A 27815-nucleotide genomic window follows, 5' to 3' on the forward strand; every position below is an offset into this window, starting at 1 on the left:
TGGGGAGCGCTGCTGTGTGCACAGGAAAACCAAGGCGGGCTGTGGGCGGGGGGATGCCACACCAGCCCTGGAGGGATGATGCGGACCCTGCGCCCTGCTCCCCCGCGGCTCCCGCGCTGCCAGAGCCCCCTCCAAGAGGACCACCCGGGAGACTGAGGCCCGGGGGACCCTGCAGGTGGGGGCCAGGCCCCGGGAATCGCAGGGGGCGCTGACCGCAGCCCACTCCCCGAAACCTGCAGGCTGGGCCTCCCTCGCCCGCACTCACCGGCCTTCGGGTCCCGCCCCCCGGGGCTGCGCCGGTGCCCCGAGAGCCGCCAGTTTCCATGGCAACCGGACAAGCCTGGCCTGGGCGGCCGGGGAGATGCCCCGTGCGGGCCCGGTTGTCCCAGCGCGCGCCCCGCGGCCTCCGCGCCCCGAAGCCCCTGCCGCCGCCGAGGGTCTCCCGCCTCCGCCGCCGCTCCTCGCGCACCCCGCACTCACCTCCGGCACAGCCCGCCGCCGCCGCCGCCGCCGCCGCGTTACCGCGCGGCTCCCACACCCGCCGCCGGCCCGGGCCCGTGCCCGGGACCCGCGCGCGGCGCGGCGCCTCCTGCCGGCCGCGCAACGGACGGGGCGGGGTCTCGGGGGCGGGGCCACAGGGGGCGGGGCCACAGGGGGCGGGGCCGGCTACATGAAGAGCTGGGCTGTGCGGGGGCTCCTCCTGTGCCCACCAATGGACGTGAAGAGGCCTCGACGGGAGGGGCGGAGCCGGTGAGGGATTGGGCGGAGTGCCGGCGCCACCTGCCGGGCAATTAACGGGTGTGGGCGTGGCCTCGATGGCAGAGGCGGAGTCTCCAGGGGAGGGCGGGGCTGTTGCGGAGAGGTGGGGCTATGCAGTTCAAGGGGCGGCACCTCTGCAGGAGGGGCGGGGCCAGGGTAAGCTCTGTGCCACGTGCTGACCTCAAATTCTAGGGGACTGGCGGGCTGTGTTTTGTCCCCACCTTCTAGTCCTGCGGTGGACAGGGACAAGGAAAGGCAAACACTGGAAGCAGGCGGCCTTATACATATGAAGATCTCAGACACTGAAACAGGACAAGGGTGGTGGGTTCCGTCTCCCCTACCATCTGTCCCCCACCCAACAGCCTGAGTTTTAAATGACAAATCAGATCACAGCACTCTTCTGCTTAAAACCCGGCCAGGTCAGCTCTGGGGCTCTGGCCCAACCGCTCTCCTTGTGTAACTTGTTTTAAAAGAAACTCACGTCCTTAGAGCTCACTTTGGCACCAGCCCTCCGGCTGGGGTTTCCCTTTGGAGAAAGGCTGCTCACAGACAGAGCCTTTGTACCAGCTGCTCGTGGGCCAGACCTGTGAGATTTACCGGGCCTCCGGCATGGAGATGCAGAATTCCAACGCTGGGAGTGGACCTCTTTGTTGACAGCTATTGGGGTATACACTTTTAGAGCAGTGACCCCAAATTTGTGCAGGAGTAAGTGGAGAGGAGGGAACAGACATTTATTGACCACCTACTGTAGGCCAGACCCTACACTAGGGGCTTTACCTAGGTCATCTCATTTGAAGCTCACATCAACTCTGGTGAGGGAGATGTTGTTATGCCCACTTTTCAGATGAGGAAATAGAGGCTCAGAGAGGTCAGACAGCTAGAGGTAGAGCCAAGAATTGAGCCCAGGGCTGTGTGATTAAATAATACCCTTTATAGGACTCTCCACATGTGAATACACAGGAACCTTTACAGGACTGTTTATACACATGTACAACCTCCCCCTACCCCGACCCTGATGAGGGATACATCAGGGCCTGGGTTTAAACCTGTGTTTTCCCCCTAAGGTCTTCCCCGCCATGATCCAGTCCCACCTCCCACCCCTCGCTGCTCCCTCTTCAGCAGAGGTTGGCAAACTATGAAATCTGGGCCAAGACTGGGCTGCTGTGTTTTTGTAAATAAAGTTTTATTGGAACACAGCGACGCCCATTTGTGTACTATTGTCTACAACTGCTTTCATGCAACAGAGACTTTACTGCCCAGAAAGCCTAAAATATTCAGTGTCTGGCCCTTTGCAGAAAAACTTTGCTGACCCCTGCTCTTCAAGATCAAGTAATGCCAACTATTTGGTATTCCTACACTGTTTCACACCTCTGTATCTCTGCTCAGGTCATTCCCTCTGCCTTGAAACACCTTTCCCAGCTGTATTAGTCTGCTCAGGGGTCATAACAAAATACCACATACTGGGGGCTTAAACAGCAGAAATTTATTGTCCCACAGTTCTGGAAGCTAGAAGTCTGAGATCAAAGTGTCAGCAGGGTTGGTTTCTCCTGAGGCCTCTCCCTTTGGCGTGTAGATGGCCGTCTCCTCCCTGCGTCCTCACGTGGTCTTCCCTCTGTGTGTGTCTGTGTCCTCATCTCCTCTTCTTATAAGGACAAAGTCATACTGGATTAGGGCCACCCTAATGACCTCATTTTAACTTAATCACCTCTTTAAAGGCCGTATCTCCAAGTACTGTCACATTCTGAGGTACTGGGGGTTAGAGCTTCAACACATAAATTTTAGGGGAACACAGTTCAGTTCATAACACCAATCTTCATCACCTGGCCAGTTTCTACTCATCCTTTAAGACTCAGATTAGGTATTATGTGGTAACCAACCTTCAAGGTGGTCCCCAGTGATTCACACCTTCTGGTTTTCAGGCCTCTGTGTAGTCCCCTCCCATGTTGAACAGGGCTGACCGGTGTGACCAACAAGATGTTGCCAAAATGACAGTGTGACCTCTGGAGCTAAATTATAAAAGACGTGGCTTCCACCCACACTCTCTCTTGGATCACTGGCTCGGGGGGAAGCCAGCAGGACACTCAAGCAGCCCCAGAGAGGTCCACATGGTGAGAAACCAAGGCCTCCCACCAACTCGCCATCCATGTGAGTGAGCCGTCCTGGATGCGGGACCTCCAGCCCCAGGAGCCCTCCGATGAATGCAGCCCTGACCAACATCCTGACTGCATCTGACGAGGAACCCCGAGCCAGCACCACCCAGCAAAGCCGCTCCCAAATTCCCAGCCCTTGGAAACTGTGTGAGATGATAGATGTTTACTACGGATTTAAGCCACTAAATTAGGGGGCAGTTTGTTACGTAGCAACAGATAACGAATACACCTTGTCCGGGAAGGCCTCCCTGACCCCCAGACTTGGCTCCTTGCCCCTCCTCTGTGGTCCCACAAACTTTTCTTTCTTATCTTTTTATTAACCAAGTCCACATTACCAAACTATGCTCCTTAAACGCAAACCAGATGTTACTCCTCGGCCTGCAATTCTCTAATAACTCCCTTTTGCACTTGGAATAAAGTAGGGCTTACAAAACCCTCCCCCACTGGCCCCTGCTGACCACTCCAAGCGCTCTCTCCCTCTATCGTGGAGCTCCAGCCCCACCCAACGCCTGTTTTCAAACACACTGAGCTCATTCCCTCCTCCAAAACCTCTCCCCTTGCTGTCTCCTCCTCCTAAAACACTCCTCCTGTTGCGTGTGCATGCTGGCACCTTCCTCTCGTTAAAACCCAGCTCCACCACTGTCTCCCCACCGTTGAGCCACCCCTGCCGTCACTCCCTAGCTCGTTACCCATTTTATTTAATTCATGGGCCTCTATCACTATTTATATGTTTGTGTATTTAACACACACTAGGATTTGTGCTCTGTAAAGGCAGGCGCCTTGTCTGTCTTGTTTACCACTGTCCGAGTAGGTGCACAATAAATATTTCTTAAATGAATAAACAAAGGAATGAATAGATTTCCACCCATCTCAGCTCTCACCCCCTCCCTCAACTGGAAGCTTCTCAAGGGCAAGGACTGGATTTTGTTCATCTTTGTATCCCAGCAGCCGGCCCAGGGGCAGGTCAGCAAAAGGCGTTGTTAAACTGTAGGATTGAATATCTGGAACTTCACAGGCCATAGCGGAGTGTTGCGCTGCCCTCCGTGGCCACCAGAGGGCGGCAGAGTCCTGGGACTCACTCAAGGAAAGGCCCAAATAAGCCCGGAGGCAAAGTATCTGGTTAAGGTCCAAGCGCAGGTTCCCAGGGTATGGCCAGTCCAGAGGCAGAGAGACTGGGCTCTTGGGGACCAGAAGAGAGGAAGTGCAGGTGGCAGCAGGCACAGGGACCGTGTTAGATCCCAGCCTTCTTTTCAGAGACTGTTACATCCACATCACTAGAAGGGGCTGGCAAAACAAGTGATTTAATCCTGGAATTCCGTCCTGGATGAACTCAGCACCACAACCTATAAATAGCAGTGCTTCGGGTTTGCTCATTTCTTGTAGACTCATCAGCCCGAAACTCAGCAATTGTTATTTTTCTTCCCACATTGTACGCTAAGCAACTTTCAGTCAACAATTTAGTACCTCCTGGCACTGGTAATGTATGGGGTACCACAACTACAGAGTAACGTATCGGGTGCCAGGACTACAGAGTAATGTATGGGGTACTGAGACTGCAGAGTAACGTATAGGGTACCACGACTGCAGAGTAATGTATGGGGTACCAGGACTGCAGAGTAACCTATAGGGTACCATGACTGCAGAGTAATGTATGGAGTACCAGGATTACAGAGTAACGTATGGGGTACCAGGACTGCAGAGTAACCTATGAGGTACCAGGACTGCACAGTAATATATGGGGTACCAGGACTGCAGAGTAACGTATGGGGTACCAGTATTTGAATATTCTTCAGTCTGAAGTTTATACATATATTTTGATGTTGATATCCAATAGGCAATTGGCTTAGGGATCTGTAGCTCAGGTGAGATATTTAATTGGAAAATGTTGATTCAAAGTCATTAGCACGTAGATAGGAAATGAAGCTGGGGTGGCAGACGTGTTCAACTGAAACAAAGGTTTCAGTACCATTAAAATAGATCATGTCAAATTACTTTGCTCTTGAGTGTTTGCTCTGTTGCAAAGAATCTTGAATCACATTTACTTAACTGTCAAAGATTTTAGGCTGGATGGGACTTAAGAAACCATCTACTCCAGTGGCTATTACACTATTCACGTGGTGAAGCCTCTGGAAATTCTCATGCTCTTGGGACTGGGAGCATGTTGAAAAGCTGTACTTCAGTCCACGGAGGAGTTAGGATCATTTTCATTAGCTAAAAATATGACCATGAGACATGGTCACAACATAAAAACACAAACATGAGCACACGTGGCCTCAAGAAAACACACTGCTGAACCAAGTATGCTTGGTTGGGTCTGACATTTCCATTAATATCAATTTTTTGTTTGTTTACTTGATTTGTCACTTGTGAACACTTGTTAGAAGGTACCACTTGGTTTATGATATAGGTACGAGAAAAATAAACTAAAATAATTAAGATTGAGAAAATACCATGTATTAATTTTTTTTACTGAGAATTGGGCACAAGGGCCATTTTTCAAATTTGGAGTGCAAGAGCTTGGTCCAGCTGGAGACTTCTTTCTAGCACCCAAGAAAGAAATGTGTGAGGGCCCCTAATTTAACCGATGTCTGCACTGCTGTGGAACTGAAGCCAAGAGAGGCTGATGGACTTGTCCGAGATCACAAAATTTGACTAATACCATTACTTCTCCCTTGTAAAATCACATTCAAAAATACATGCAAGCAGGCTAGGTAGCGAAAATTAACAGTGATTATTTCCGGCCACGGGGTTTGTGGCAGATTGCAATATCCAGAGAGAGCCACATCAATCAGATTCCACCCCACATGCTCTTCTTACACTGTGATGTGGACACCCCTCCATCGGGTGGTGGGGAGGAGGTCTGCACTCCCCCCTTGATCTCGGGAGGACCTTTTTAGCTGCGTAGAAGTGACGATGCATGACTTCCAAGGCTAGGTCATAAAAGACATTGTGTCTCCCGCCTGGCTAGCTCTTTCTCCTGGGACCCAACCACATGATGTAAGGAAGCCCAGGCCACATGGGGAAGTCGCCTGTAGACATGTACTAAGCATATCTTTTTTCTGATGTTTTGACTTCTGGGGCCTTACTGACCATGGGAGACTGCCCCTGCCACGGTTAGCCAACCCCTAGAGATAGGAAACAATTCACCTGTGAGCACACCTGTCATATGGAAACCAAACAACCTGGAGCCCATCCCTCCCCCACTCCTCAGTCAAGCTTTCACACTCTGGGCCACTATCCCCCTGCCCTAATCAGCCTGGACCAGGTACCTCACAACTAGGGACAGCCCCTCTGCCCCAGAGCCCACCAAAATTATTCAAACTAGCCGATCCTAAGCCTGCTCACCCTGCCTCGCCCATTTGCTCCCATGGAAACCACAATAAAGGCTCCTGCCCACAGTTCCCCCCGCCCCTGCCTCCTGGCCCACCCTGGTGCTTCCCCATGTGGCCCTGCAGGGCATGGTGTGGCATGGCATGCCACAGTTCCCTCCTCTTGGGAACTGTGAGTAAAAAACTGTCTTTTCAATGGCAATCATCCCTTCATCTGTTGGCCTCACCACACTTGAGTAATAATAAAACCTACATTTTAAAACAGGGAGTTTGGCCAACCCCGCCTGTGAGGGCCCCAGCCAGCTACCAGTGTCAACCACCTGACATGTGAGTAACGTGCCTTCAGATGATAATCCAGCTGAGGCCCACACTCCGAATTTGTGACCGACAGGAGCTGAGGGAGACATTGATGACTGTTGTTGTTTTAAGCCACTATATTTTAGGATAATTTATTACACAGCAATAGACAACTAAGACAGAATTTTAAATTACTTTATACTTTTCTAAATCTCCCAAGTTTTCTATAATGAACACAGATTCTTTTATAAAAAGAATGGACAAATGTTCTTTATAGAAAGACAACTGGGCAAGAGGGAGGCATCTTGAATTTTTATTTGTTGAAGTTCTTTCTATGCCACTGGAAACAATAACATTCACCGGCAGGATTATTCTTCTTAATACAAAGGTTTATCAAATACTGTGTTAACACAAAATAGCAATTTCACAAACACAGAAGGGGTCCAATGCCAACAGGACATTTTTTTAAAAGTCACACCACAAATGCCGTTCTCAAACATTGTGGACATGACAGGTCCCTAACAGTGGGTATGAAAGACCCTCAGAGCTCCCGTCTCCCCCAGGAACAGCCGTAACAAGCAGCAGGAGTGGACCTGCATGGACGTGGACAGATGCCTAGTGAAGCCCGGCAGTGTGAACGGGACTGGCGGGCGACTCGTCCGCAGAGTCAGAGCCTGAAATCTGAAATTGCTTACGAGGCAGAGGAGCTCTTCTGAAATTGGGTCAGCTCCTTTCTCGAATGGATTCCCTCTCTCCCTCCTGCCTTCCCAACCCTGCCTGAACTAATGTCGACACATAGCCAGGTGTGCTGCCCATCCCAGGTCTCTATGACCACCCAGCCCCAAAGGCCCCAGAACATGGGGCCACCACCAGGACGAGAGACGCAAAACTCTGGGCCTGTGTTCCTCTCAGCGGGGTCAGAGTTCTGAGTAACCAGATCCTCAGAGGCTATGAATTTCTTTCTCCTTAACTGTCCCCATGTGGCCTTGGGCCACCCAGGCCCCCAAGGGATAGCACCATGCTGACCCCCACCAATCAACAGGCACTCAGCACCTAGCACCAATGCTCATGGCTTTCCAGGAGACCACCAAGAGTAGTTTCCAGAACTGAGGGCTCAGACCCACTTGTGGGTCATAAAATCAATTTAATGGATTGCAACCAGCAGCTTGAAAAAATGACATAGGATAGGATGGATAGAATAGGATGGATAGGGTAAGGTGGACAGGGTAGGAGGGACAGGGTAGGAGGGACAGGGTAGGAGGGAAGGGTAGGAGGGAAGGGTAGGAGGGACAGGGTAGGAGGGACACGGTAGAAGGGAAGGGTAGGAGGGACAGGGTAGGAGGGAAGGGTAGGAGGGACAGGGTAGGAGGGACACGGTAGAAGGGAAGGGTAGGAGGGACAGGGTAGGAGGGACAGGTAGGAGGGACAGGGTAGGAGGGAGAGGGTAGGAGGGACAGGGTAGGAGGGACAGGGTAGGAGGGACAGGGAGAGGTAGGAAGTATCACAGTGCATCACACAAGCAGGTTCTGTTTTGGTGCCGGATGTATAAACTGGAATCACAGTGTAAAGTGTATTTCTTATAATGGGTATTAATCAAAAAGGTTTGGAAAACGCTGACATCTGGGATAAATGGAGGAGCACAGCTGACCCATGCACCCTGCAGCTGATCCCACGTGATGGAGCGGGCCAACCCCGTGACGCACAGGTAGTCCTCCCCGTGGGGCCACTGGCCGCAGCTGGGATGTGGCACCTCCCCTCCTAACACCACAACGAGGTGCAAGTTGTTTGAAAGCCCATCAGGAAGAGAAGGCTGCCAAGAGAAGGCTGTCAGGACATGGGCAGGGAGGGCGTGTGGGCAGAGGTTCCATGTGGACCTGTGATGACCAGTCACAGCTGTGCCCAGCCCAGCAGATCCCAAATCCTCACCCCAAAACTTCAGGTGGGCACAAACGGTCACTCATCTATGTCCAGATCCATAACGCTTTTTAAAAAATATTGCCTTATTAAGATATTTAAATGCCCATTTATCTTGAGGGTGCTGGTGGGGAAAGCCCTCTGCACAGATATGAACCCCACAGGACACGGCCCACAGCCTCTCCCTGCCCAGTCGACCCCAACAACAAGGGCAGCCCCAGAGCTCAGGGCCCTGGGGCTGCAGGCCCTGCGGGAGGCGTTGGGCACAAGTGTCCTTGCCCACCGGAGAGAGTCCAGCCCCCGCCAGTGCCCTGAGGTGGCAGAAGCAGACAAAACCAGCATGTTCATCCTCAGACCCCAGTGCCCTGAGGTGGCAGAAGCAGACAAAACCAGCATGTTCATCCTCAGACCCCTCAAGGCTTAGGCAAAACTGACCGAGTCCAGAAATTCAGCAGCCAAGAGATGTGGTTGCTAAAGTCAGGAGCAACGGGGCCCTGGAAGGAGGTTAAGGAGATGCCGTCCCTGCTGCCCCAGAGCTCAGCTCTCAGGGAGCAGGGCAGCCCAGGGCCTGGACGGAGGAAGGATGAGATCCCAAGGACCATGACTTGGATTCCAGGCCTTGCCCTGCACGGCTGAACGACTTTGGACAAGCCACTTAGCCTCTCTGAGCAGCCTCAGTTTCCCCATGTAATATGGAAACAATAATTTCACCTTGCCAGGTTTTGCTGGGAGAAACATATGAGAACAGGGTGTGAACACGTACACGTTCGTAGTTGTGTGCATATTACCTTATACTAGTTATACCTGTTATACTATACTACTATGGTAAACTAGCTCTCCAAAATATTGAACTCTGACTCATAGCGTTTGCCTATTTCCATGGTGTAAATATCCCCACCACATATCACACCAATGGTTTAACGACTCACCGAGTTCCTGAATGTTTACCAGCTGGTGTCCAGGCCCACAGCATGTAGATCATCGACCGCCTCGACGACTTCTCATCTCCCACCAGAGGTGGACAGCACCACACAGGATGAGGGCCCGCACAGCTCTCCACAGCAGTGTCCCTTCCACAACCCCCGCCTCCTTGTCTGCCGCCCCCCAGACTACCTGAAAAACAGGCACGCGGCTCCCTCGCTCCCCCTCACGCCTCGCGCTGGGGCTGACTGCTCTGAATCCTCCAGATAAACCAGCTCTTTGGCAGTGCCCAGGCAGTAGGTCCCTGGATGCCAGGACCCCCAGGGATGGGGACAGTGGCCAACTGTAGGGAATGATCAGTCCAATGGCAGCAGGGAGAATGACAGCCATGACTTGGAGGCACAGACAACACGAGGCAAGTTTCTCCTAACTTCTTAACGTGGCCTAAAGAAAAATGCACCCAATGTCGGGGGAAACTTTATGTTGAAAGATCCTCATCACAGATATAGATACAGATAAATATCCTGAATTAAACAATGGGTAAATAAATTGTGGTACGTCCACTCAATGTAGACTTTCAAAATAATGTTTACAAAGGGCTTAAAATAATGAGGAAAAATATGTAAAAAGTAAAAAAAAGAAAAATGATATAAAAGTGTAAACCAAAGTCAAAAACTACACGTATTTAAGAACACAAACTCCCTTCCAGTCACCCGGATCTGCACTCCCTCAGCCTACGGATGGGCCTCGACGAGCCTCGGGGTACCTCTGCAGAGGCCACCCTGGCCCTTCCCACTGCACAGACCTTGCCTGTTTCTCCCAGGCCCTGCCTCATTCATCCTCTGATTCCAGGACTGGCTACAGTCAGCCACCGAGCTTCCACGCTGTGGACCCCCTCGGGGCAGAGACAGGCTCACTACAAACCTGAGTTGGGAAACACAAACCCCGGAGCCTCCTGTTAGCACCCCGCTTCATCTTCCCAGGTTCAGAGCCCCCGAGAGGAAAGGCCAGGGCGGGGTCCGCAGACCACGCTTGTGGACTTGCCTTTTTCCGACCCCAGATGCAGAGGGGCCGACACTCACACGAGGCTCCCTAGGCAAGCCTTCCCAACCTCGGAAGAGGACGGGGGTGGGGCCAAGCCAAGACCAAGCTCACCCTCCGCTCCTTCCACAAATTTGTGTGAGCACCTGCCGAGGGCTGGGCACTGGGCAGCGACAGCAATCAACACAGACACAGTGCCCACCCTCAACATCGAGAGGGTCTCCCGGACCACTGCTCACATCCCCCCGCCTCCATGTCCTGCCCAGGTCTCCAGGTTCGGCTGACATGGGGATAGTCTTGGTCTATGGTAACCATCGATGGAGGTTACCAACTACAATAAGAGGAAAACTCGAGATCAATGGTTTCCAACAGCATTTGGTCTGCGCCCCAGGGATCCCCAAGGCCCTTTCAAGGGGGTCATGAAGTCAAACTATTTTCATAACACCACTGTGACGTTACTTGCCTTTTTCCCTCTCATGCTCTCAGATGTGAACAGCAAAGCTTTCCAGAGGCTGCACGATGGGCAACGCCACAACAGGCTGACTGTGAAAGCACACAGGAGAACCCACTCGTCTCCCGTTAAGCCAGACATTCCAGAGATTTGCAAAAACATAAAACGAGGCCACTCTTCCCCCTACGTCTTTTCTCGTTTGGAAAAATAAAGTTATTTTTAATAGAAAAATATGTTACTTATGTTAACATGTTGTGAGTTTATCTTTAAATGAATTAATAGGCATTTTAGAATACTGTCAGTTTTAATTTCGAGTATGATGAACGTTAATAGATATAGTCCATAAACAAAAGTTCTTTGGTATCCTCAGTAATTTTTAAGAGTCCAAAGGGGTTCCAAGACCAAAAAGTTTGAGAACCACGGACCTACCGGCGTTGTCCAATAGAACTTCCCGCGATGATGGAAATGGTCCGTATCTGTGCTGTCCAAAAAGGCAGCCACGGGCCCCACGTGGCTATTGAGCATTTACAATGTGGCTAGGGTGACTGAGGCACTGAATTTTTATTCTTATTTAATTTTAATTGACTTCAATTTAAAAGCCACCTGCAGCTAACAGCCACCACACTGGACAACATTCCTCTAGATGCTACCTGGTGAGTCTCTGTCCATTTGGGCTGCTGTGTTTTTATCTTCCCTACGTGGTGTCTATCAGAGGCATCTGTGCATGGAGGAGGGTCTCAGCGTTGCTCCTGGGAGGAGCTGGGTCCACAGCTCTCTGCTATCCTTGAGGAGGGCCCTCTCCTCAAGGGGGGAGGGATCTGCCATGCTGGCTTTGTGCCCACCCCTCGCATGCACAACTTGGAAATGCACCAGCAGCTTACAATTGGCTAAGTCACACCACTGACTCCTTTCACAGCTGATCAGATGAAAACCCAGAGAGAAGTAATCTGCCCGAAGTCACACAGCAAGCGAGAAGCAGAGAAGCAGGACTCACGTCTCCTGGTTGCTGCCACGAACCTTTTCCAAGATACCCCAAAGCCTCCCGCTTCCGTGCCAATCAAGCCTGGCCATACGGACACTGGAACCAAGGAGCCACAAGTATAGGCAGCTGTGCACAGGACGAGCATCCGCTGAGACCTGTGGCTTGGAGCCTTTTAAAGGGACATTCCAGTTCCTGCAGCTAGCATTAGCATCAGGCCAGAGAATGTACTCAGAGTAAACACAGCTCCTCCAGCCACCCTGCCACTAGGAGCCATCTGGCTACACGTTCTCCCGAATGATGGTCCTCTGAAAGCCGGGGGGAACCTCTGCCAGACGGGTATGGCCCTGTCCAACACTGGCCTGAACCTGGGACCATTTAAGCCTCACACCTTTGGTATAACCCTCAGAGCACATGAACCGGCTGAAGCAGAAATGTGGAGCCCCCATCATTTCAACTGCTCATATCTGTGGGCTGAGAACCCCGAAATGCAGTTGGTTTAGGAAACAGCACAGTGGGGGGAGAGCACACATCTGCCACTTACCAGCTGTGTGCCCTTGGACAATTTCTTAACCTCTCTGAGCCTTAGTCTCCAAATCAGTAAAACGGGATCATACCTAACCCACAGAGTGATTGTAAAGATGATATAAATCCCACAGGGCTTGAGACAGTGCCCAATTTAAGGAATGGCCTTGAGTATAAACACAGGCTGCTCGGGGGGCAGGGGGCTAGTACTGTAGATCTAGGACACCAAGTGAAAAAGAGTGCGAAGCAAGAGCAGTCTTAGGTCCTGGCCCCGACACGCATTCTGGCCTCTGGCGGCTGACTCGGGAACTCACCACTCACGGGCAGGGCACGGCCTCACAGTAGATGAGCTCCCAGCCGGGGCTTCCAGAACCAGTGTCCAAACCCCCAGGGAACTTGCTAGAAGTTCAGACTCCAGAGTCCTTCGTGACCTACTGGCTCACCATTCCTGGGCAGGGAGCTGGGATCTCTGGTTTAGCAAGCCCCTTCGGTGGTTCTCTGGCCAAACCCAGGGTTAAGAACACGGCTCCGGCTCAAACTCCCTCCGGCAGAGACGTGGCCTCCGCCCTGCAGTTAATAAGAGAGAGACGGGTTCCGTGGGCTGATCGCAATCTCCATTTTACAGAGGAGGAAACTGAAGTACAGAGCAGACGAGGGACTTGCCCGAGGGTCTTCATGCTGGCCAGCATAGGGCTGGACTTGGATCAGGTCTGACCGGCTGCAGATTCCAGACTCCTGAGAGGAAGTTTCCGAGCATCTTGGTAACAGGCTGACCCCAAACAAGGACCCTCCAGAAATGGTTTGTTCTCGCTGACATCACATCCCTGGCAATCCTGGCTGGGCTTTGTTGGGGGGCACAGTCGGGAAGATGTGGGGCAGCAATGTGCTGGGCCTGGTGGCACGGGCTTGCCAACTGTGCGCACCTCTTCCCAATGAGTCTTCAGTGATGTCACTGGTGGCATACTGGCAAATGCTGCACACTAGGGTTTGGTTTTTTTAATCACTAAAATTTTTGAGCTGGCTTTCCTCCCTGGGGGAAAGACTTGGGGGCAGTGGGTTTCCTTGGAAGCACCAGATCTGGCCAAGGGACACAACAGTTGGGGGTTAGATAGTCCTGGCTTCAAAGTTTTACTCTGCTGATTAGAAACTGGGTGCCCTTGGAAAGTCGCCAAACCTCTCTGTGCTTTGGCTTCCTGCTTTGTAAAATCAGCTAGTAATCCTCACCCTGCAGGGGGCTGTGTCAATAAATGGCTAGAGCATTTATAAAGCCACTCACATAGAGATTGGCCCCCAGGAGGTGCGCCCCACAGGTAAGCCTCTGCCTCCCCCGGCTTCCTGCTCCTTCCCCTCTCACCTGCTGCGCACCACACCTGGGAAGACCCTGCGTCTGTGGGCTCATATGGACGTGGCTGCCGGGATTTCCACAGGCCCTTTCAGGACCCCACGATGCTGTTCCCAGAGCCTGCATTTCAGCATCCGGTTACACAGTATGTGGCGGCAAATTAGACAAGGGCCTTTTTGACCAGCCCTCGAGACCCCTGTCCCAGCCCTCTGAGCTCTCCCTGCCCCTCTGAACACCTGCAGTGCAGGAAGCCAACCTAGCTGTCCCCGCCCCCCTTCCTGGTGGAGGCCTGAGCCCAGATGCTGGGGCTCGGGCAGAGCTGTGGGAAACATTCAGAGCACCTCAGTCTTTGCAGATGGATATGGAAAAGAGAGCTTGGAGCTGAAAATCCCAGAAAACCCTGGCTTGCAACCGTTCTCATGAGCTTTCAGGACGTTCTAACCAACCCCTGCGGGCGCCCCCATCCGCAACCAAGGGAGCTTTAGACCTGCGGTCCAGGCCCACTTGCTATTCCCATCTCTGCATCCTCCCCGCCCCCAGGGCTTTCCTAGGATTCTTCCCCTGCCTGAGTCCAACGCCAATGAAGAAGGACGCTCGGCCCTGCTCCCACCGTACGTGCAATTTCCCATCAAGAGAGAAAAGCAGCTCTGGTCTATGATATTGATTTAAATCCCTCCCTGGGCTGGGAGGTTCCTGGCCCCTGGGATGGCCCTGGGCCGGCTCTGCTCTGAGCCTTTCAGGGAAGTCCTGGCAGCTGGCAGACAGGCCTCCCTCCACCAGCAAGCACGCCTGCTCTGGCTTGCCTTGACCTCACCAATGGACTAACAAAGCACGTTGTCAACTCCAGGCCTGCCCACCAGCACGGCTGTGCATCAGGGGGCGCGTTGCTGGAGTGTGAGCCTGCTGAGTGGCCCTCCGCCCCCCCCAGCTCCTGCCTTCATCTCTAACCTCTCTCATCAGATCCCACCCCTCATCCCGCCCAGCCAGTGCCCACCTAACTCAGGAGCAGTGGCTGAAGTGTCCAGAATGTCAAACAGGCCAGTCTGCTCCCGACTCCCCCCTGGGGGACCCTGGGGGCATGACAGTCGCTTTGCTGGGTCATCCTGGCACATGACGGCCTCAATGGACAGGAAGAGGGAGCTGGCAGCTGAATTTCCAGTGTCGTGCCCCTCCACCCCACACGCCCAGCACAGAGCCTAAATGCTCCTGCGGCAGGGCCTTACCTACAGCAGAGACTGGCCTGAGGAACGTCTCTCCCTTTCCTGCACTGTTGGTGATAGATTTGGAGGAGGTCCAGGGTCTGGGCTTGGAGGAAATGGAATCCTAGGAAACTCGCTTTCAGAATGACGCTGGGGAAGAGAGAGGGTTCATGGGAAGCATGTCCTGAATGAAGTGAGGGGAGGGAATGTGGTCAAGATCCTACAGAACACCCTCCAGTGTCCTCACCAGCCTGTCCACAGTCAGAAATTCCACCACTAGTGATTCATTCCTTTGGGCAGCATGGACTTTCTGACACCCCTGGAAGAATGTCATCCTCAGTATCAGGGGTTATTTTCCAAGTGGACAACTAAGGGAGCCAATCATGAGCCTGGGCTGGGTGTCTTCCGTTCATTATCCTGCTGCATCTTCCAGCAACCCTGCGAGCCGAGAGTTGCCTAACTATACCCATCTTACAGCTGAGGACACTGAGGCACAGAGAGGTTAAGGAATGGGCCCAAGCCCTCACAAGTGGCGGATGCTGGATTTGATCCCAAGTCCAGCAAGACACAGTTCCTCCCTCCAGGAGCTCCTGTCTTAGGGGACAGGCACAAGTACCAGGGTCACGAAGGACAGGGCTCTGAGCCATGGGGCAATTGAGCACAGAGGCTGTTGGGAAGCAGCAGGGAGCCCTTAAGTTGGAGGAAGGCCGGAAGTTCCTTGATGCTGATGCCTGAGCAGGGCTTTGAAGGATGTTGATGCCTGAGCAGGGCTTTGAAGGATGCATAGGAGTGACCTGGGTGGATGAGGGGGTGAACCAGCACTTCTAAACGTGCGGGGCATAAAGGGGCAGGTTGTCTAGGGGAAAATGCGAGATCAAATACCCCCGAGGAGGGGCAGGAGGAGGGGCAGGAGGAGGGGCAGGAGGAGGGGCAGGAGGAGGGGCAGGAGGAGGGGCAGGAGGAGGGGCAGGAGGAGGGGCAGGAGGAGGGGCAGGAGGAGATGCAGGTGTCAGAGGAGCAGCTCAGCAGTGGCTTTGGGGCCACTAAAGAGGCCCCGGGTCAGTGTCCCAAGCACGCAGCATGGGGCTTTGGTCCCCATCAGCACCTCCATGATGGACTTTCATCTCAGCATGGCATGGTGCCATGCTTTGGGAGCCCTCCTAAACAGCATCCCAGAACCCACACGGGCCCCTCCCCCTGCCTCAGGCCCAGGCAGGGACAACTCACAGTGTCCCTACCCCCAACCAGGGGCAAGATCCTCCCCAGCCTCCCTCACCCCTGAACTTCAACCCTGACCCCAGCTGAGGGGAAATACTTGGTGAGCTCCACAGGGCCGGAGTACCTAAGGCAGCTTCCAGGGGCTGGGAGTGCCAGTGTAGACAGACACACGTGTGCGCACACACACACACACACACACACACAAGCAAGAGGACTAAACATCCCCAGAGCATCTCCCAGCTCAGAACCTGCCTGTCTGTGTCAGATGCTTTAATACTGGCTTGGACACACAGGATTCCAGATGCTAGAGCCCTGAAATAGTCTGGAATGTACTAGAACTAAGAATAAGCCATTCTGTCTTCGCCCATTGACTCTGATTGGGAGTCGTAGAATGAAGCCCATCTAACTTGAGACAGATCCTCGATCCAGAGATTCTGAGATTCCAATTCAGATCCCGGAGCTGGGCCTGGATCCTCTCCCCAGGAAACGTTCACGTGCCGGGTACAGAGCAGCTGGCCCGGCCCTGGGAGGTGGCTGTGAGGACAGGCCCCTGGAAACTTTGTTGTTGGGCTACTGGGGGCTTCAGAGGCTGGGGTACCCCAGATGCTGTGCCCAGATTCCTATCAAATTAGCCAAGGCCTTCCCTCTGGGGCTCATCTGAGGAGCCTCTCCGGGCCATCTGAATGCTGCCATCACAAACCCTAAATCTGGAGCAGGCAAGCAAGCTCCTGGGATCTGCCTGCCCCTCTAATGAATGGCTCTCATAATTTCTCTGCATTTTTCGGCATGAGAAGAAATGGCCAAGTAACAGCTTCCCCATGGCCATCCCCATCCCTCACTTCAGCCCTGCACTGAGGACCAGCTACGGTGGAGCCGAAGGTCAGGGGCTACCCGTGGTGTGCGCCTCAGTCTCCCTCTACTGCCCCCATCTGCCCACCTAGGAGCTCCCCAAAAGGGACAAGGGAAAGGTGGTGGAGGCGTCGTGTTGGGACATAAGCATGCTCCCCCACGTAAAGACATTCAACTGGTCTGGCCATGATCCCCGCAGAGCACTCCAGGCAGGAAGTGCTAAGAGGTGCCCTCACGAGTGCTGAGCAATTGGTCCTGGCTGCCCAGAGCACCATCTTGAGAAGAATTCCGATACCACGCCGTGCTACAGTTGATTGGTGATGTCTGCTGTGGTCTCGGGTATTCACCATCCCTGATCTACAAGCTGGTGACTTTCCCTGAGCAGGGGACAACGCCCCAGCCAGGACTTTGGTAGCAGAGAGGGAGGGCCTGGCCAGCTGGGTATCAACAACCCGCCAGACCCCCTGATAGATTTCTCAGGACCATAAGTAGCACATATTGGCCCATCTTCCCCCAATTTGCCAGGATAATGTCTGCTCCCTTTTCTGAAGATGTTAATGTCGGTTGTATTAGGAGACACCTGTCTAGAATAGAAACACATTACAAGGTTAATTTCTCCTCTATAAAAATGGCTAAATGCTTTCTTTGTCACCTGGGACCCAAGGGACGGTCTGGCTGTCACCAGAAGTAACCTCGGACTCATCAAAAGGTCTACCCACAGACGGGCAGACGGGCCTGGGTGCTGTGCTCTGTTCGCAGAAACACTTCCCGTGATGCTCTGCTCCAAAAGCCCATACGTCCTGTGCAGTCTGGGCCACCTCATTTGGACACCTTGGCCTGCAGGGTGCTGGGCAGATAGAGGTACCTCCAGATGGCATAGTAGTGGGTACCAGCACCAAATGCCACAAAGAGATGCCAGATGGCGTGGGCAAAAGGAATCCTCCCGTCACTCTTGAAGAAGACCATGCCCAAGCAGTAGAAGGCCCCTCCGGTCACCAGCTCCCAGATGCCCTCGGTGTTGGGCTGTCAGCAAGGACAAGGGTGGGGCACAGGTCAGAGGAGCAGCCAGCAGGGCCGGGAGCACCCAGCCATTCCCCTGCCACCCGAAACAAAAAGACACGTGGACAGCAAGCCAGCCCAGATTCCCGGGTGGGGCGTCTCAACACTGTCATCAATTCTCCCCAAATTAATTCTCAAATGTAACGCATTTCCACAGAATCTCAAAGAATATTGTATAGCTTTTTATCTTTTCTTAAAATTAATACATCTGGTATACCTAAAAGAAGTGAAAGCAAAGACTCAAGCAGATACTTGTACATCCAGGTTCACAGCAGCACTGTTCACAAGAGCCAAAAGGTGGAAGCAACCCAAGTGTCCATCAACAGATGATTCGATAAACAAAATGTTATTCATGTTATCTCATACAATGGAATATTATTCAGCCTTAAAAAGGAGGGAAATGCTGACACATACTACATGGATGAACCTTGAGGACATTATGCTGAGTGAAAGAAGCCAGTCACAGAAGGACAAATACTACATGATTCCACTTAGATGAGGTCCCTAGAGGAGTCAGATTCACAGAGACAAAAAGCAGAATGGTGCTGCCAGGGGTTGGGGGAGGGGGATGAGGAGTCAGTGTTTAATGGGGACAGAGTTTCAGTTTGGGAAAATGAAAAAGTTCTGGAGATGGATGGTGGTGATGGTTGCACGACAATGTGAATGTGCTTGATGCCGCTGAACTGGACACTTAAAAATGGTTAAAATGGTAAATTTTATGTATATTTTATCACAATAAAAAAGAGTAATACATATCCACGGTAAAAAAAATTTAGAGAAAACAACAACAAAAAAAGCAGTAGTCCTAGCCCTCAGAGATGAGCACTCGTCACACTTGAGTTGCTTTTGGTTAAAGGGACTCAGGTAGAGCGGGAGGGATGGAGGAGTAAGAATTCACTTCCTCCAGGTTACCACCATTAACAGTGTCTTGTGGTATCCTTCCAGAAACTGTCTATACACGTACAATCTACAACATGCACTTCACATATACGTACACGTGCACAGGAACTAATCATTTTGGGTAAGTGGGCTCACACCATCCCTGCCCTTCTGCAGCCTCCTTGTCCACTAACCAGTCTCTTGGAGCGCAGTCTGCATTCCCACACGGAGATCTCCCCCCATCTTCTGAACAGCTGCATAGTGTTCCATTGTACAGATGTACAATCATTTACTCACTCAGTCCTCAGGAGTACTATAATTGAGTATTAATTACATAATAAGATCAGCAATACCTAATACTTCCTAGCACTTACTGTGTGCCGGGCCCTGTACTGAGGGCCTCACGTGACTCATCTAATGCCATCCTCACAACAACCTTGTGGCGGGTGTTACTCTACATGACAGTCATGGAAACGTGCCCACAACATCCTGCTAAGCGAGAAGAGCGTGCTGCAGAACACGACGCACAGCGTGATCTCATTTTTGTGAAAGAAAAACAAACAAGTCAATATATGTCGCATATCCACCTAGACCCGTACATAATAAAAAAAATGGAGGAAAACAGTATGGAGTTCTCAAAAAATTAAAAATAGAAATACCATACAACCCAGCTATTCCACTACTGGGTATTTATCCAAAGAACATGAAATCAATAATACAAAGAGATCTATGCACCCCTGTGTTCACTGCAGCACTATTCACTATAGCCAAGACGTGGAAGCAACCCAAGTGCCCATTGAATGATGAAATGATAAAGAAGATGTGGTCTATATACACAATGGAATAGTACACAGCCATAAAAAAGACAAAATCATCCCATTTGCAACAACATGGATGGACCTGGAGGGTATTATGTTAAGTGAAATAAGCCAGACAGAGAAAGACAAACACTGAATGATTTCACTCATATATGGAAGATAAACAAACACACGTACAGAGAGGACAGGGGGTTGAGGGGTGGGCATAAGGGGTAAAGGGGCACATACACATGGTGACGGACAAATAATAATGTACAACTGAAATTTCAAAATGTATAAAAAAGAGAAAAAAAATGGAAAAGATACACAACAAACTGTGAATGGTGGTTGCAGCGGGGGCATTGTATCGGGGAGAATATGGGAGGGGGACTTCTGCTCTTCTATATATTTTCAGATGAGACATTTTTTGCAGTGAGTATGTACTGAAATATACACTTACTATATATATGCATATATATGTATTAAATATATATAATACATAATTTGATGGATATTATATAATTTAATAGATATAACTTAAATATACATATTTAAATAAAAATAAACTTGGGGAAAACAGCTAATCTGTAAAAATGAGTACAAATCATAGGAAAAATGTTGAGTGGGAAAAATAACGGGTAAGACTTCACTGCCAAGTATGAAGTTGCAATTAAAGCTACAGCAACTGAAACAGTTTGGTACTAGTATAAAAACAGGCCAACCGATGAAACAGAATTGAAATCTCAGAAACAGATCCACACATATATATGACTAACATATGATAAAAGGAGCATTTAAAAATGGTAGATAGGGCCGGCTCCGTGGCTTAGCGGTTAAGTGTGCGCGCTCTGATGCTGGCGGCCCGGGTTCGGATCCCGGGAGCGCCCCGAGGCACCACTTCTCCGTCCAACGTGAGGCCGAGTCCCACGTACAGCAACTAGAAGGATGTGAACCTATGACATACAACTATCTACTGGGGCTTTGGGGGGAAAAAACTGAATAAATAAAATCTTTAAAAAAAAAAAATGGTAGATAAATGAAATAACTGGCTAATCATTTGGGGAAGAAAGAATATACATATGTAAAAGAAATTACAGTGAGAATAACAAGTTAAAAATTAAACCATAAAAGAAACAGAAAATATAGATAGATATTCATATACACTTGGGGAAGGGAAGAACTTCCTAACCGTAACACTTAAGGTAAAACCCATAAAAAAAAAAAAAACTGTTAGATTTGACTACATAAAATGTTAACATCTGCCAATAGTAATAATTTTATTTTAATTTTTATTTATTTATTTTTTCCCCCAAAGCCCCAGTAGACAGTTGCATGTCATAGTTGCACATCCTTCTAGTTGCTGTATGTGGGACGCGGCCTCAGCATGGCCGGAGAAGCGGTGTGTCAGTGCGCGCCTGGGATCCGAACCTGGATCCGCCATCCAGGCGCCATCCAGGCCCCATCCGAACCCCGGCCGCCAGTAGCAGAAGGCGCGCACTTAACCGCTAAGCCATGGGGCCGGCCCAACCAATAGTAATAATTTTAAAATAATAAACTGTCATCTGGCCGAGGGAGAGGGGCAGGCTGAGTTTACTGTGCCCATTGGACGGATGGGGCAACTGAGGCTCAGAGAGGAGAGGTAATCCACGCATGGCCATGCAAGCTGCTTCTCTTCCCCTCCACCCGCCGGGGCCCTCGGTCCTCTCTCTGCAAGGCTCTGCAGCCCCCAGGGCGAGGCGGAGCAGCTCAAAGACCCCAGTACTCGCGGTCAGAGGGTATGGGGCCAAATCCCAGCTCAGCCGGTCCGGGGTTGCATGTCCTCCGCCGGTGGCTTCCCCTCTCAGGGCCTGAGTGTCCTCATTCGTGAAACGGGTGGTCACATTTATCTCCAAGGACGCTGGGATGGGGAAGTAAGATCCTGTGGGTATGCGTCCTGCACTTCGTAAGGGCTCGGTCAGTGTGCGGGAAAGAAACGCACCCGGCTGCCCCTTCTGCGCTTGGTTTCATGTACCAAGAAGCAGCTGAGATGAGGAAACGCCGGGGGGAGGAGTCCGAGACCTGGGCCCGGCTCCGCCTCCACCATCAGTTACATCATCAGTGTAGACGGAATTCAGCACCGGGCGCTTACTGTGTCCTGGGCACCGTGCTAATCCCTTTCCGCGGGTTTTCTTATTCAACCCTTAAACAGACGGGGAAACGGAAGCGCAGAGGGCAGTGAACCCACTGAAGGTTGGCAGACAGTGCGAGCCGGAGGGCCGGGTAGCCAAGCCCTCAGGACTAACCTGCCTGACCTACTGCCCTTTAGGCAAGTCAGGCTAACCCACGGGGCCTCAGTTTCCCCGTCTGCCAGAGGAAAGGGTTCCACCTGACAATCTCGGGAGTCGTTCTGGGTCCCCTCCAGCCAGACTTGAGGCCCCACGCCGGGTGCGCGGGACTTACCATTGAGAGGATGACGAGGGCGGGGAAAAAGCCCATGACGACGTAGCAGAGCAGCTCCACGAGCTTGTACCTGGCAGGAAGACAAGCCCCCTTGGCCTCGGGACAGCCTCCCCGTGAGGGACGGCGTAGGAGGGACACCCTGACCAGAAGAGTGAGAAGACGGGACTCGGTCCTCTGCCCAGCACTCCTGGGCTCAGATTCCACCCAGCTACACCCAAGAGGAGCTGGCAGAGTTGGGTGGCCTTGGGCAGGTCTCTTTCCCTCTCTGAGACTCGGTTTCCACACCCATGAAATGACGTGCCAGGGATGCAAAGACTGGGTATAGCTTGTGTATGGGCACTCCCCACACTCAAGCCCAGGGCAGACATTACTATTCGATCCCAGCACCTTTTCCCGCAGGGCCCAAGCAGTCACTCTCAATAGATCTGAGAGGCTGTATCAACTGACACCTATTTGCCATTCCTGGAGATGCCAGGAGTCTTTTATTCCCTTTTGCTTCTAAAGCTTGGTTTCTTTCCCCACTTAATTATTCCCATCCCGTCACTCAGCAGGATGGAGGTGAAGGGGGTCTGGAGTGCTCAGAGCCTCTCCCCCTTATCTGCTAACACAGCTTTGGAAGGCTGTAACATGTGACACAGTTCAGTGGGTCTAGGAACCTACAAGATCTTTTTCAAAAACTCTTCAGATTGACCCCCTGGGCTGTCAACCTGGTGGCCATCTACAGGCCTGAAAACTAGGATGCCAGGTGGAGCTGTGCTCTCATGCTTCTGGGGTCATCCTGGGGCCTCATCTCTGCAGCATCAAGGGGCACCCCGTCCCCCTGAGCCCCCAGCCCTGGCTTACCGCTCATGGAAGAAGAAGACATAGATGGTGCCGACAGAGGCCATGATCCACACCAGCCAGCGCATGTGGGAGGCCCAGGGGCCCAGCTCCCGGAGGTTCAGCCTGGGAGAGAGAGCCAAGGGCACGGCCTGAGGGGAGCCCACTGGGACCTAGCCCTCAAATGGCCGGCCCATCACAGGAAAACTGACCCCAGAGAAGCCCTGTCCCCTGTGGCTCCACAGATGAAACATGGGCTCTCAAAAGAAGATGCATGGAGAAAAAGAACTGAAATAATAAGCAATTATTAGGGGAAAATTAGCAAAACTGATCACGTCCAAGCATAAAGGGAAAGAACATCTGAAAGTGTTAGGAGTGTAAACGAGTAAAGCCTGTCGGAGGGCAATCTGTTGCAATCTACCGAACTTTGAAGTGCGCATATCCAGTGACCCAGTCATTCCAGGTCCAGGCGCCAGCCAAAGACCATTCCGTATGCACGTAGGGACACAGACAAGGACATTCATCAGAGCATCGGTCCCAATGGGAAAAGCCTGAAAACCACTCAAATGGCCACCAAAAGGGGAAGGGGAAATAAGGGTGGTATCCATCTGTGCTGGTTATCAATTTATTGCCTCTCAGCTCCAAAGTTACTCTTTTTGCCTGCTCCGTGGTAATAGAGACGGGCCTCGTAAATATTCTTCCATTGCAGCAGGTACAATTTAAGTTTTGTCAGTAGAGGGTGATGGAGAGACTTTGCACAAGGAAAGACTCTTTCTTCCTGGTTCCTGCGGTTCTCTCTTACCAGGCTCCTGGAGACTGGAGAGGGGGCTTTTTCTCTCCACTGCTGGCCCAGGCAGTTTCTCCAGGTGAGGTGCCTGCAGGGCGCAGCTTTTGCCAGCATTTGGCCTCAGCGTGTTTTCTCTAGCTGTTGACTTAGGTAACAGCAGCACAGCCACGGCCCTGGACAGCGCAGGCCTGGGTCCCAGCCGGGGAGCTGTTCCTGCACCCTCTCCTCAGCCCCACACACATGCACACTGGGGCCCCCCGTGAAGATTCCTGTCCAGCAAGCTGACTGACCTTCCTCCTGTGCAGCTGTCTGCACAACTGAACTGCACAAAAATGCTCTAGTTTCCTGCAGAGGGGCCTCTCCAACTACTGGTTCCAGGAGCACCCAGCAATCAGCAGCTTCCCTGGCACAGAGTGAGCACAGAAGCTCAGCACCTCTCCAAGGGTGGCCTCCTCTGGCACCCCAGAGGGCAAGTCACACCCACAGACACCTCAGCAACTCCTCTGCCATCCAGTGCGCCAAGGCTGTGCCCTATCCAATGAGGTGGGATCCCAGCCGTGGGCTAAACCCTACGCTTATGCTAGAAGTCTCCATATGCCTGCTCACCTGGCATCTGACAGCCAGAAGCATACGGGTTTTCAGGAGAGAAGCAGGTCCCCTCCTCCCTCGAAGCCTGGATGGCCATGGGGCTGCGTCTGACGATGTCTCCAGGCAGAAGCAGTGGGGCCAATTCCCGAGGAAAGCCAGCCCCAGAAACCCTGGACTCCCCCTCTTACCTCTCCCCCAAGCTGCAGTCAGTCAGGCCACTCGGTTCCCTGTAAATACCTTTTCAATCCATCCATCCACTCCCCTCAACCTCCACGGCCACGACAGGGGTCCAGGCCACCACCATGTCTCTCCCAGGTCCTTGCACCTGCCTCCTCTGCAAATCCCTGCTCCCAAGGCAGCCACCCTTCAGCCCACAAAATAAAACCACGTCAACATCCTGCTTCTAACCCCCATCCACTGCTAAGTGTAGACCCGACAGCCTCCCATTGTACTCCGTCCACCGCCACACCTGTACAGGAGTGGCCAGAGGACTGGAAACCACGCCAATGCCTGCCACCGGAGCATGGATACCTGCGTGTACTCCCCCAGGACAGTGTCCAGCAAGGGGAAAGGATGGACGACTCCTGCACAATGACTCCGTGAGTCTCACCAGACGTTATGTTGCGTGAAGGAGGCAAGATCAGAAAGAATGATGATGCCCTTAATGTGAACTAAGAAATCAGGCAAAACTATCGTATGATGACAGACGTCAAGACTGTGGTTCCCTCAGGGGGATGGTGACAGGAGAGGGGGCCGAGGGGCTGGACGTGTTCTGTTCCTCCATCAGGATGCTGGCTGCAGTGTGAAAATGCGCCGAGATGTACACACAACGGTGCCTGTTCTCCAGGTGCAGTACGCCTCAATAAAATGTGTTCAAAAGCAACAGCCTTCGTATATACACACAAAACCCATTTATTAGCTGAAATAATGAGAGAATGCCCATTTATGACAGCCAAAAATAGAAATTCCCTAGGTAAAATGGAATAATAAAGCTTTCTGTGGCTCCTTACTCCTCGTGCAGAGGCCAAACATGCAGAGTCTCCGAGTGGCACACCTCCTCCAGGAAGCCCTCCTGAAGCCTCCATGCCAGGGCAGTGCCTCCTCTGAGCTCCCATGGCTGCACACAGGCCCGTCTCACTGTCCATCGCTGTCCTGTCACAGATCCCCCACACCGACCAGAACCTCAGCGCCCCGACCCCCAGCAGCAGCAGCAACTGCGGAATACGTGGTCAACAAATGTAAGCGGAACGGTCTTCCTTCCTTGCAGGGGCACTGCAGGCTCCTCAGGCTTCCCACATGTGACCTGAAGCTTAGCGTTTCCTTATTCCAGAACTTTCGAAAACTCTGAGTCACCTGCTGGGGGAGTTTAAACGGGCACAATCATGGAGGGCAATCTGGAGACAGTGCGCCAAATACCGAGACCGGCTCCCCACCTCCCTGCAGACCAAGTCCTGGTATTTCTCCCCCAAAGATCAGGCGGACCACCTGAAGCTGCTGTGTCTGTAGTCGAGAAGGGTGGCCTCTGAGCAATTTCATCTGATTCAAGCCACACTCCACGCACGTGTGCCAAATGACACCCACACAAGGACATTCACTGCGGTGCTGTTGTTACAGCAAAGGAAGGGGTGTCCCAACCTCATAAACATCCACAAACGGGGGGCGGGCAGGGAATATTACGCTGATGTAAGAAAAAGAGCGCAGAAATCTTCAAGGCACTGATATGGAGAGATGTCCCCATAGAGACAAGAGAACAAAAGCAAATTACAGAACAGCGTGTACAGCAGCCTCCCTTTTGTATTAAAAGAGGAAATATACAAATATATAAATATACACTTATAAACACAAAATATAAGTATATAGGTACGTATGTGCATGTATACACACGTATATACACGTTTATACATATATTTACACACACACTTGCTCTTTTATGTATAAAATAACTCTGGAAGGACACACAAGAAACTGGAACTAAGAAGTTGCTTCTAGGCGGGAGAACGGGCAGAGGGTGTCTTTTACCTACAGTCTTTTGTGTTGAGTCAACATTTTCACCAGTCAAATATAAAAAGAAATTCAAACAAAGAAAAGCGAAGGAACAGCCCGCCCCGGTCCGGCCCACGGGTACTCACCAGGGCGCGTAGGAGGCTGCAATGAAGAAGTAGATGGCCATGCGGTCGGACATGTGCAGGCAGTGCTCCACCATCCTGGGGACGAGGAGGGCGGTTAGGGCCCCAGAGCCGCGCCCCGGGCAGACAGGCCTTCCCACACTGGGAGGGGCCTGGGCTCGGCTGCCTCGCCTCTGTCCAGCCACGACCCCTCCAGCCTCAGTCTCCCCATCTGTGAGTGACCAGACCAGTGGTTTTCAGACTAGGCTCCCTATCACCCTAGGGGTGAATGGAGACGCCTGGGGGTCCCGCTGAGGACCCTCCTCTCCCCAGAGGTGAAGGTCTGACAGCCTCCTCCCCTACTTTAATCACAGCAACTCTGCATTTCTGTCTCATACACTGGGCTTTTCAATCGATTTCAAATGATGAAAGAAGTCAGTGGCTAAAAAAAGGTGTAAAACAAACAAAGCTATGTGCCCCTTGAAGACCCTCTGGGTTCTGGCATTCTGGTTCAGGTCCAGGCTCCCGAGCCAGAAGGCCTGGGTTCAAATCCCAACCCTACCGCTTAGGGACTATGACCTTGAAAAAGTTCCTTACCTTCCCTGGGTCTCAGTTCCCTCATCTGCAAAATGGGGAGGATATTGGCAACCCATCACAGGGCTGCTGTGAGGATCAGTGAGGTAGCACTCAGCACAGCGCATAACGAGAAGCGCTCAATGAATGTTAGCTGCTTTTGTTATGACCTCACCTTGAAGAGCCAACTGTAGCCCTCGATACGTTTGGCCAGTGTGGTGGCCAGCCTCCAAAATGGTGCCCAAGGAGCCCCACTTTCTGGTATTCACACCTGCGTGTAGCCCCCTCCCACAATGAATAAGGCAAACGCATGTAGCCAACAGGAGGTTGCAGAAATGATGGTGTGTGCTTTCTGAGGCTGGGTCATGAAAGATATTACAGCCTCTGCCTTGCTCTCTTGGATCACTAACTTTGGGGGCAACAAGCCACCATGTGGCTGTGGAGAGGTCCACGTGGGAAGGACTGAGCAGCCCCCAAACATCCAGCACCAACTGGCCAGCCACATGAGGGAGCCACCTTGGAAGTGGCTTCTGCAGCCCCAGTCAAGCCTTCAGATGGCGGCAGCCCCTGCCAGCATCTTGACCACATCAGAGACCGTGAACCAGAACCACACAGCTAAGCTCCCGAATTCCTGACTCTCTGAAACTTTGAGAGATAATCGGGGTTTATTGTTACTTTAAACCACTATGATTTAGGGTAATTTGTTATGCAGCAATAGATAACTGATACAAACTGTGATTCTGTCGAGCAAACTACAGCCCTCAATAAATTTGACCAGTGATTCTACGTATGGTT

The 27815-nt window shown here is 52.0% G+C and overlaps 1 protein-coding gene across 1 annotated transcript in view; it reads right to left on the minus strand.

Annotated features, from left to right (window-relative positions):
* Window positions 1-16516: 16516 nt before the first annotated feature.
* MMD2 (monocyte to macrophage differentiation associated 2) overlaps window positions 16517-27815 on the minus strand; it is a 48107-nt gene continuing 36808 nt past the window's right edge. Inside the window, exons 5-8 of the mRNA XM_087449236.1 lie at window positions 26472-26546; window positions 22992-23093; window positions 22149-22218; window positions 16517-17997 (exon numbers count right to left, since the gene is read on the minus strand). Coding sequence (XP_087305362.1) covers window positions 17794-17997; window positions 22149-22218; window positions 22992-23093; window positions 26472-26546 — 451 coding nt within the window. The 3' untranslated portion in view covers window positions 16517-17793. The remainder of the gene's footprint in view (window positions 17998-22148; window positions 22219-22991; window positions 23094-26471; window positions 26547-27815) is intronic.

The sequence above is a fragment of the Ceratotherium simum genome, chromosome 26, assembly GCF_057802395.1.
Source record: "Ceratotherium simum simum isolate JZ-2026a chromosome 26, ASM5780239v1, whole genome shotgun sequence".
Classification (NCBI taxonomy): Eukaryota; Metazoa; Chordata; class Mammalia; order Perissodactyla; family Rhinocerotidae; genus Ceratotherium; species Ceratotherium simum.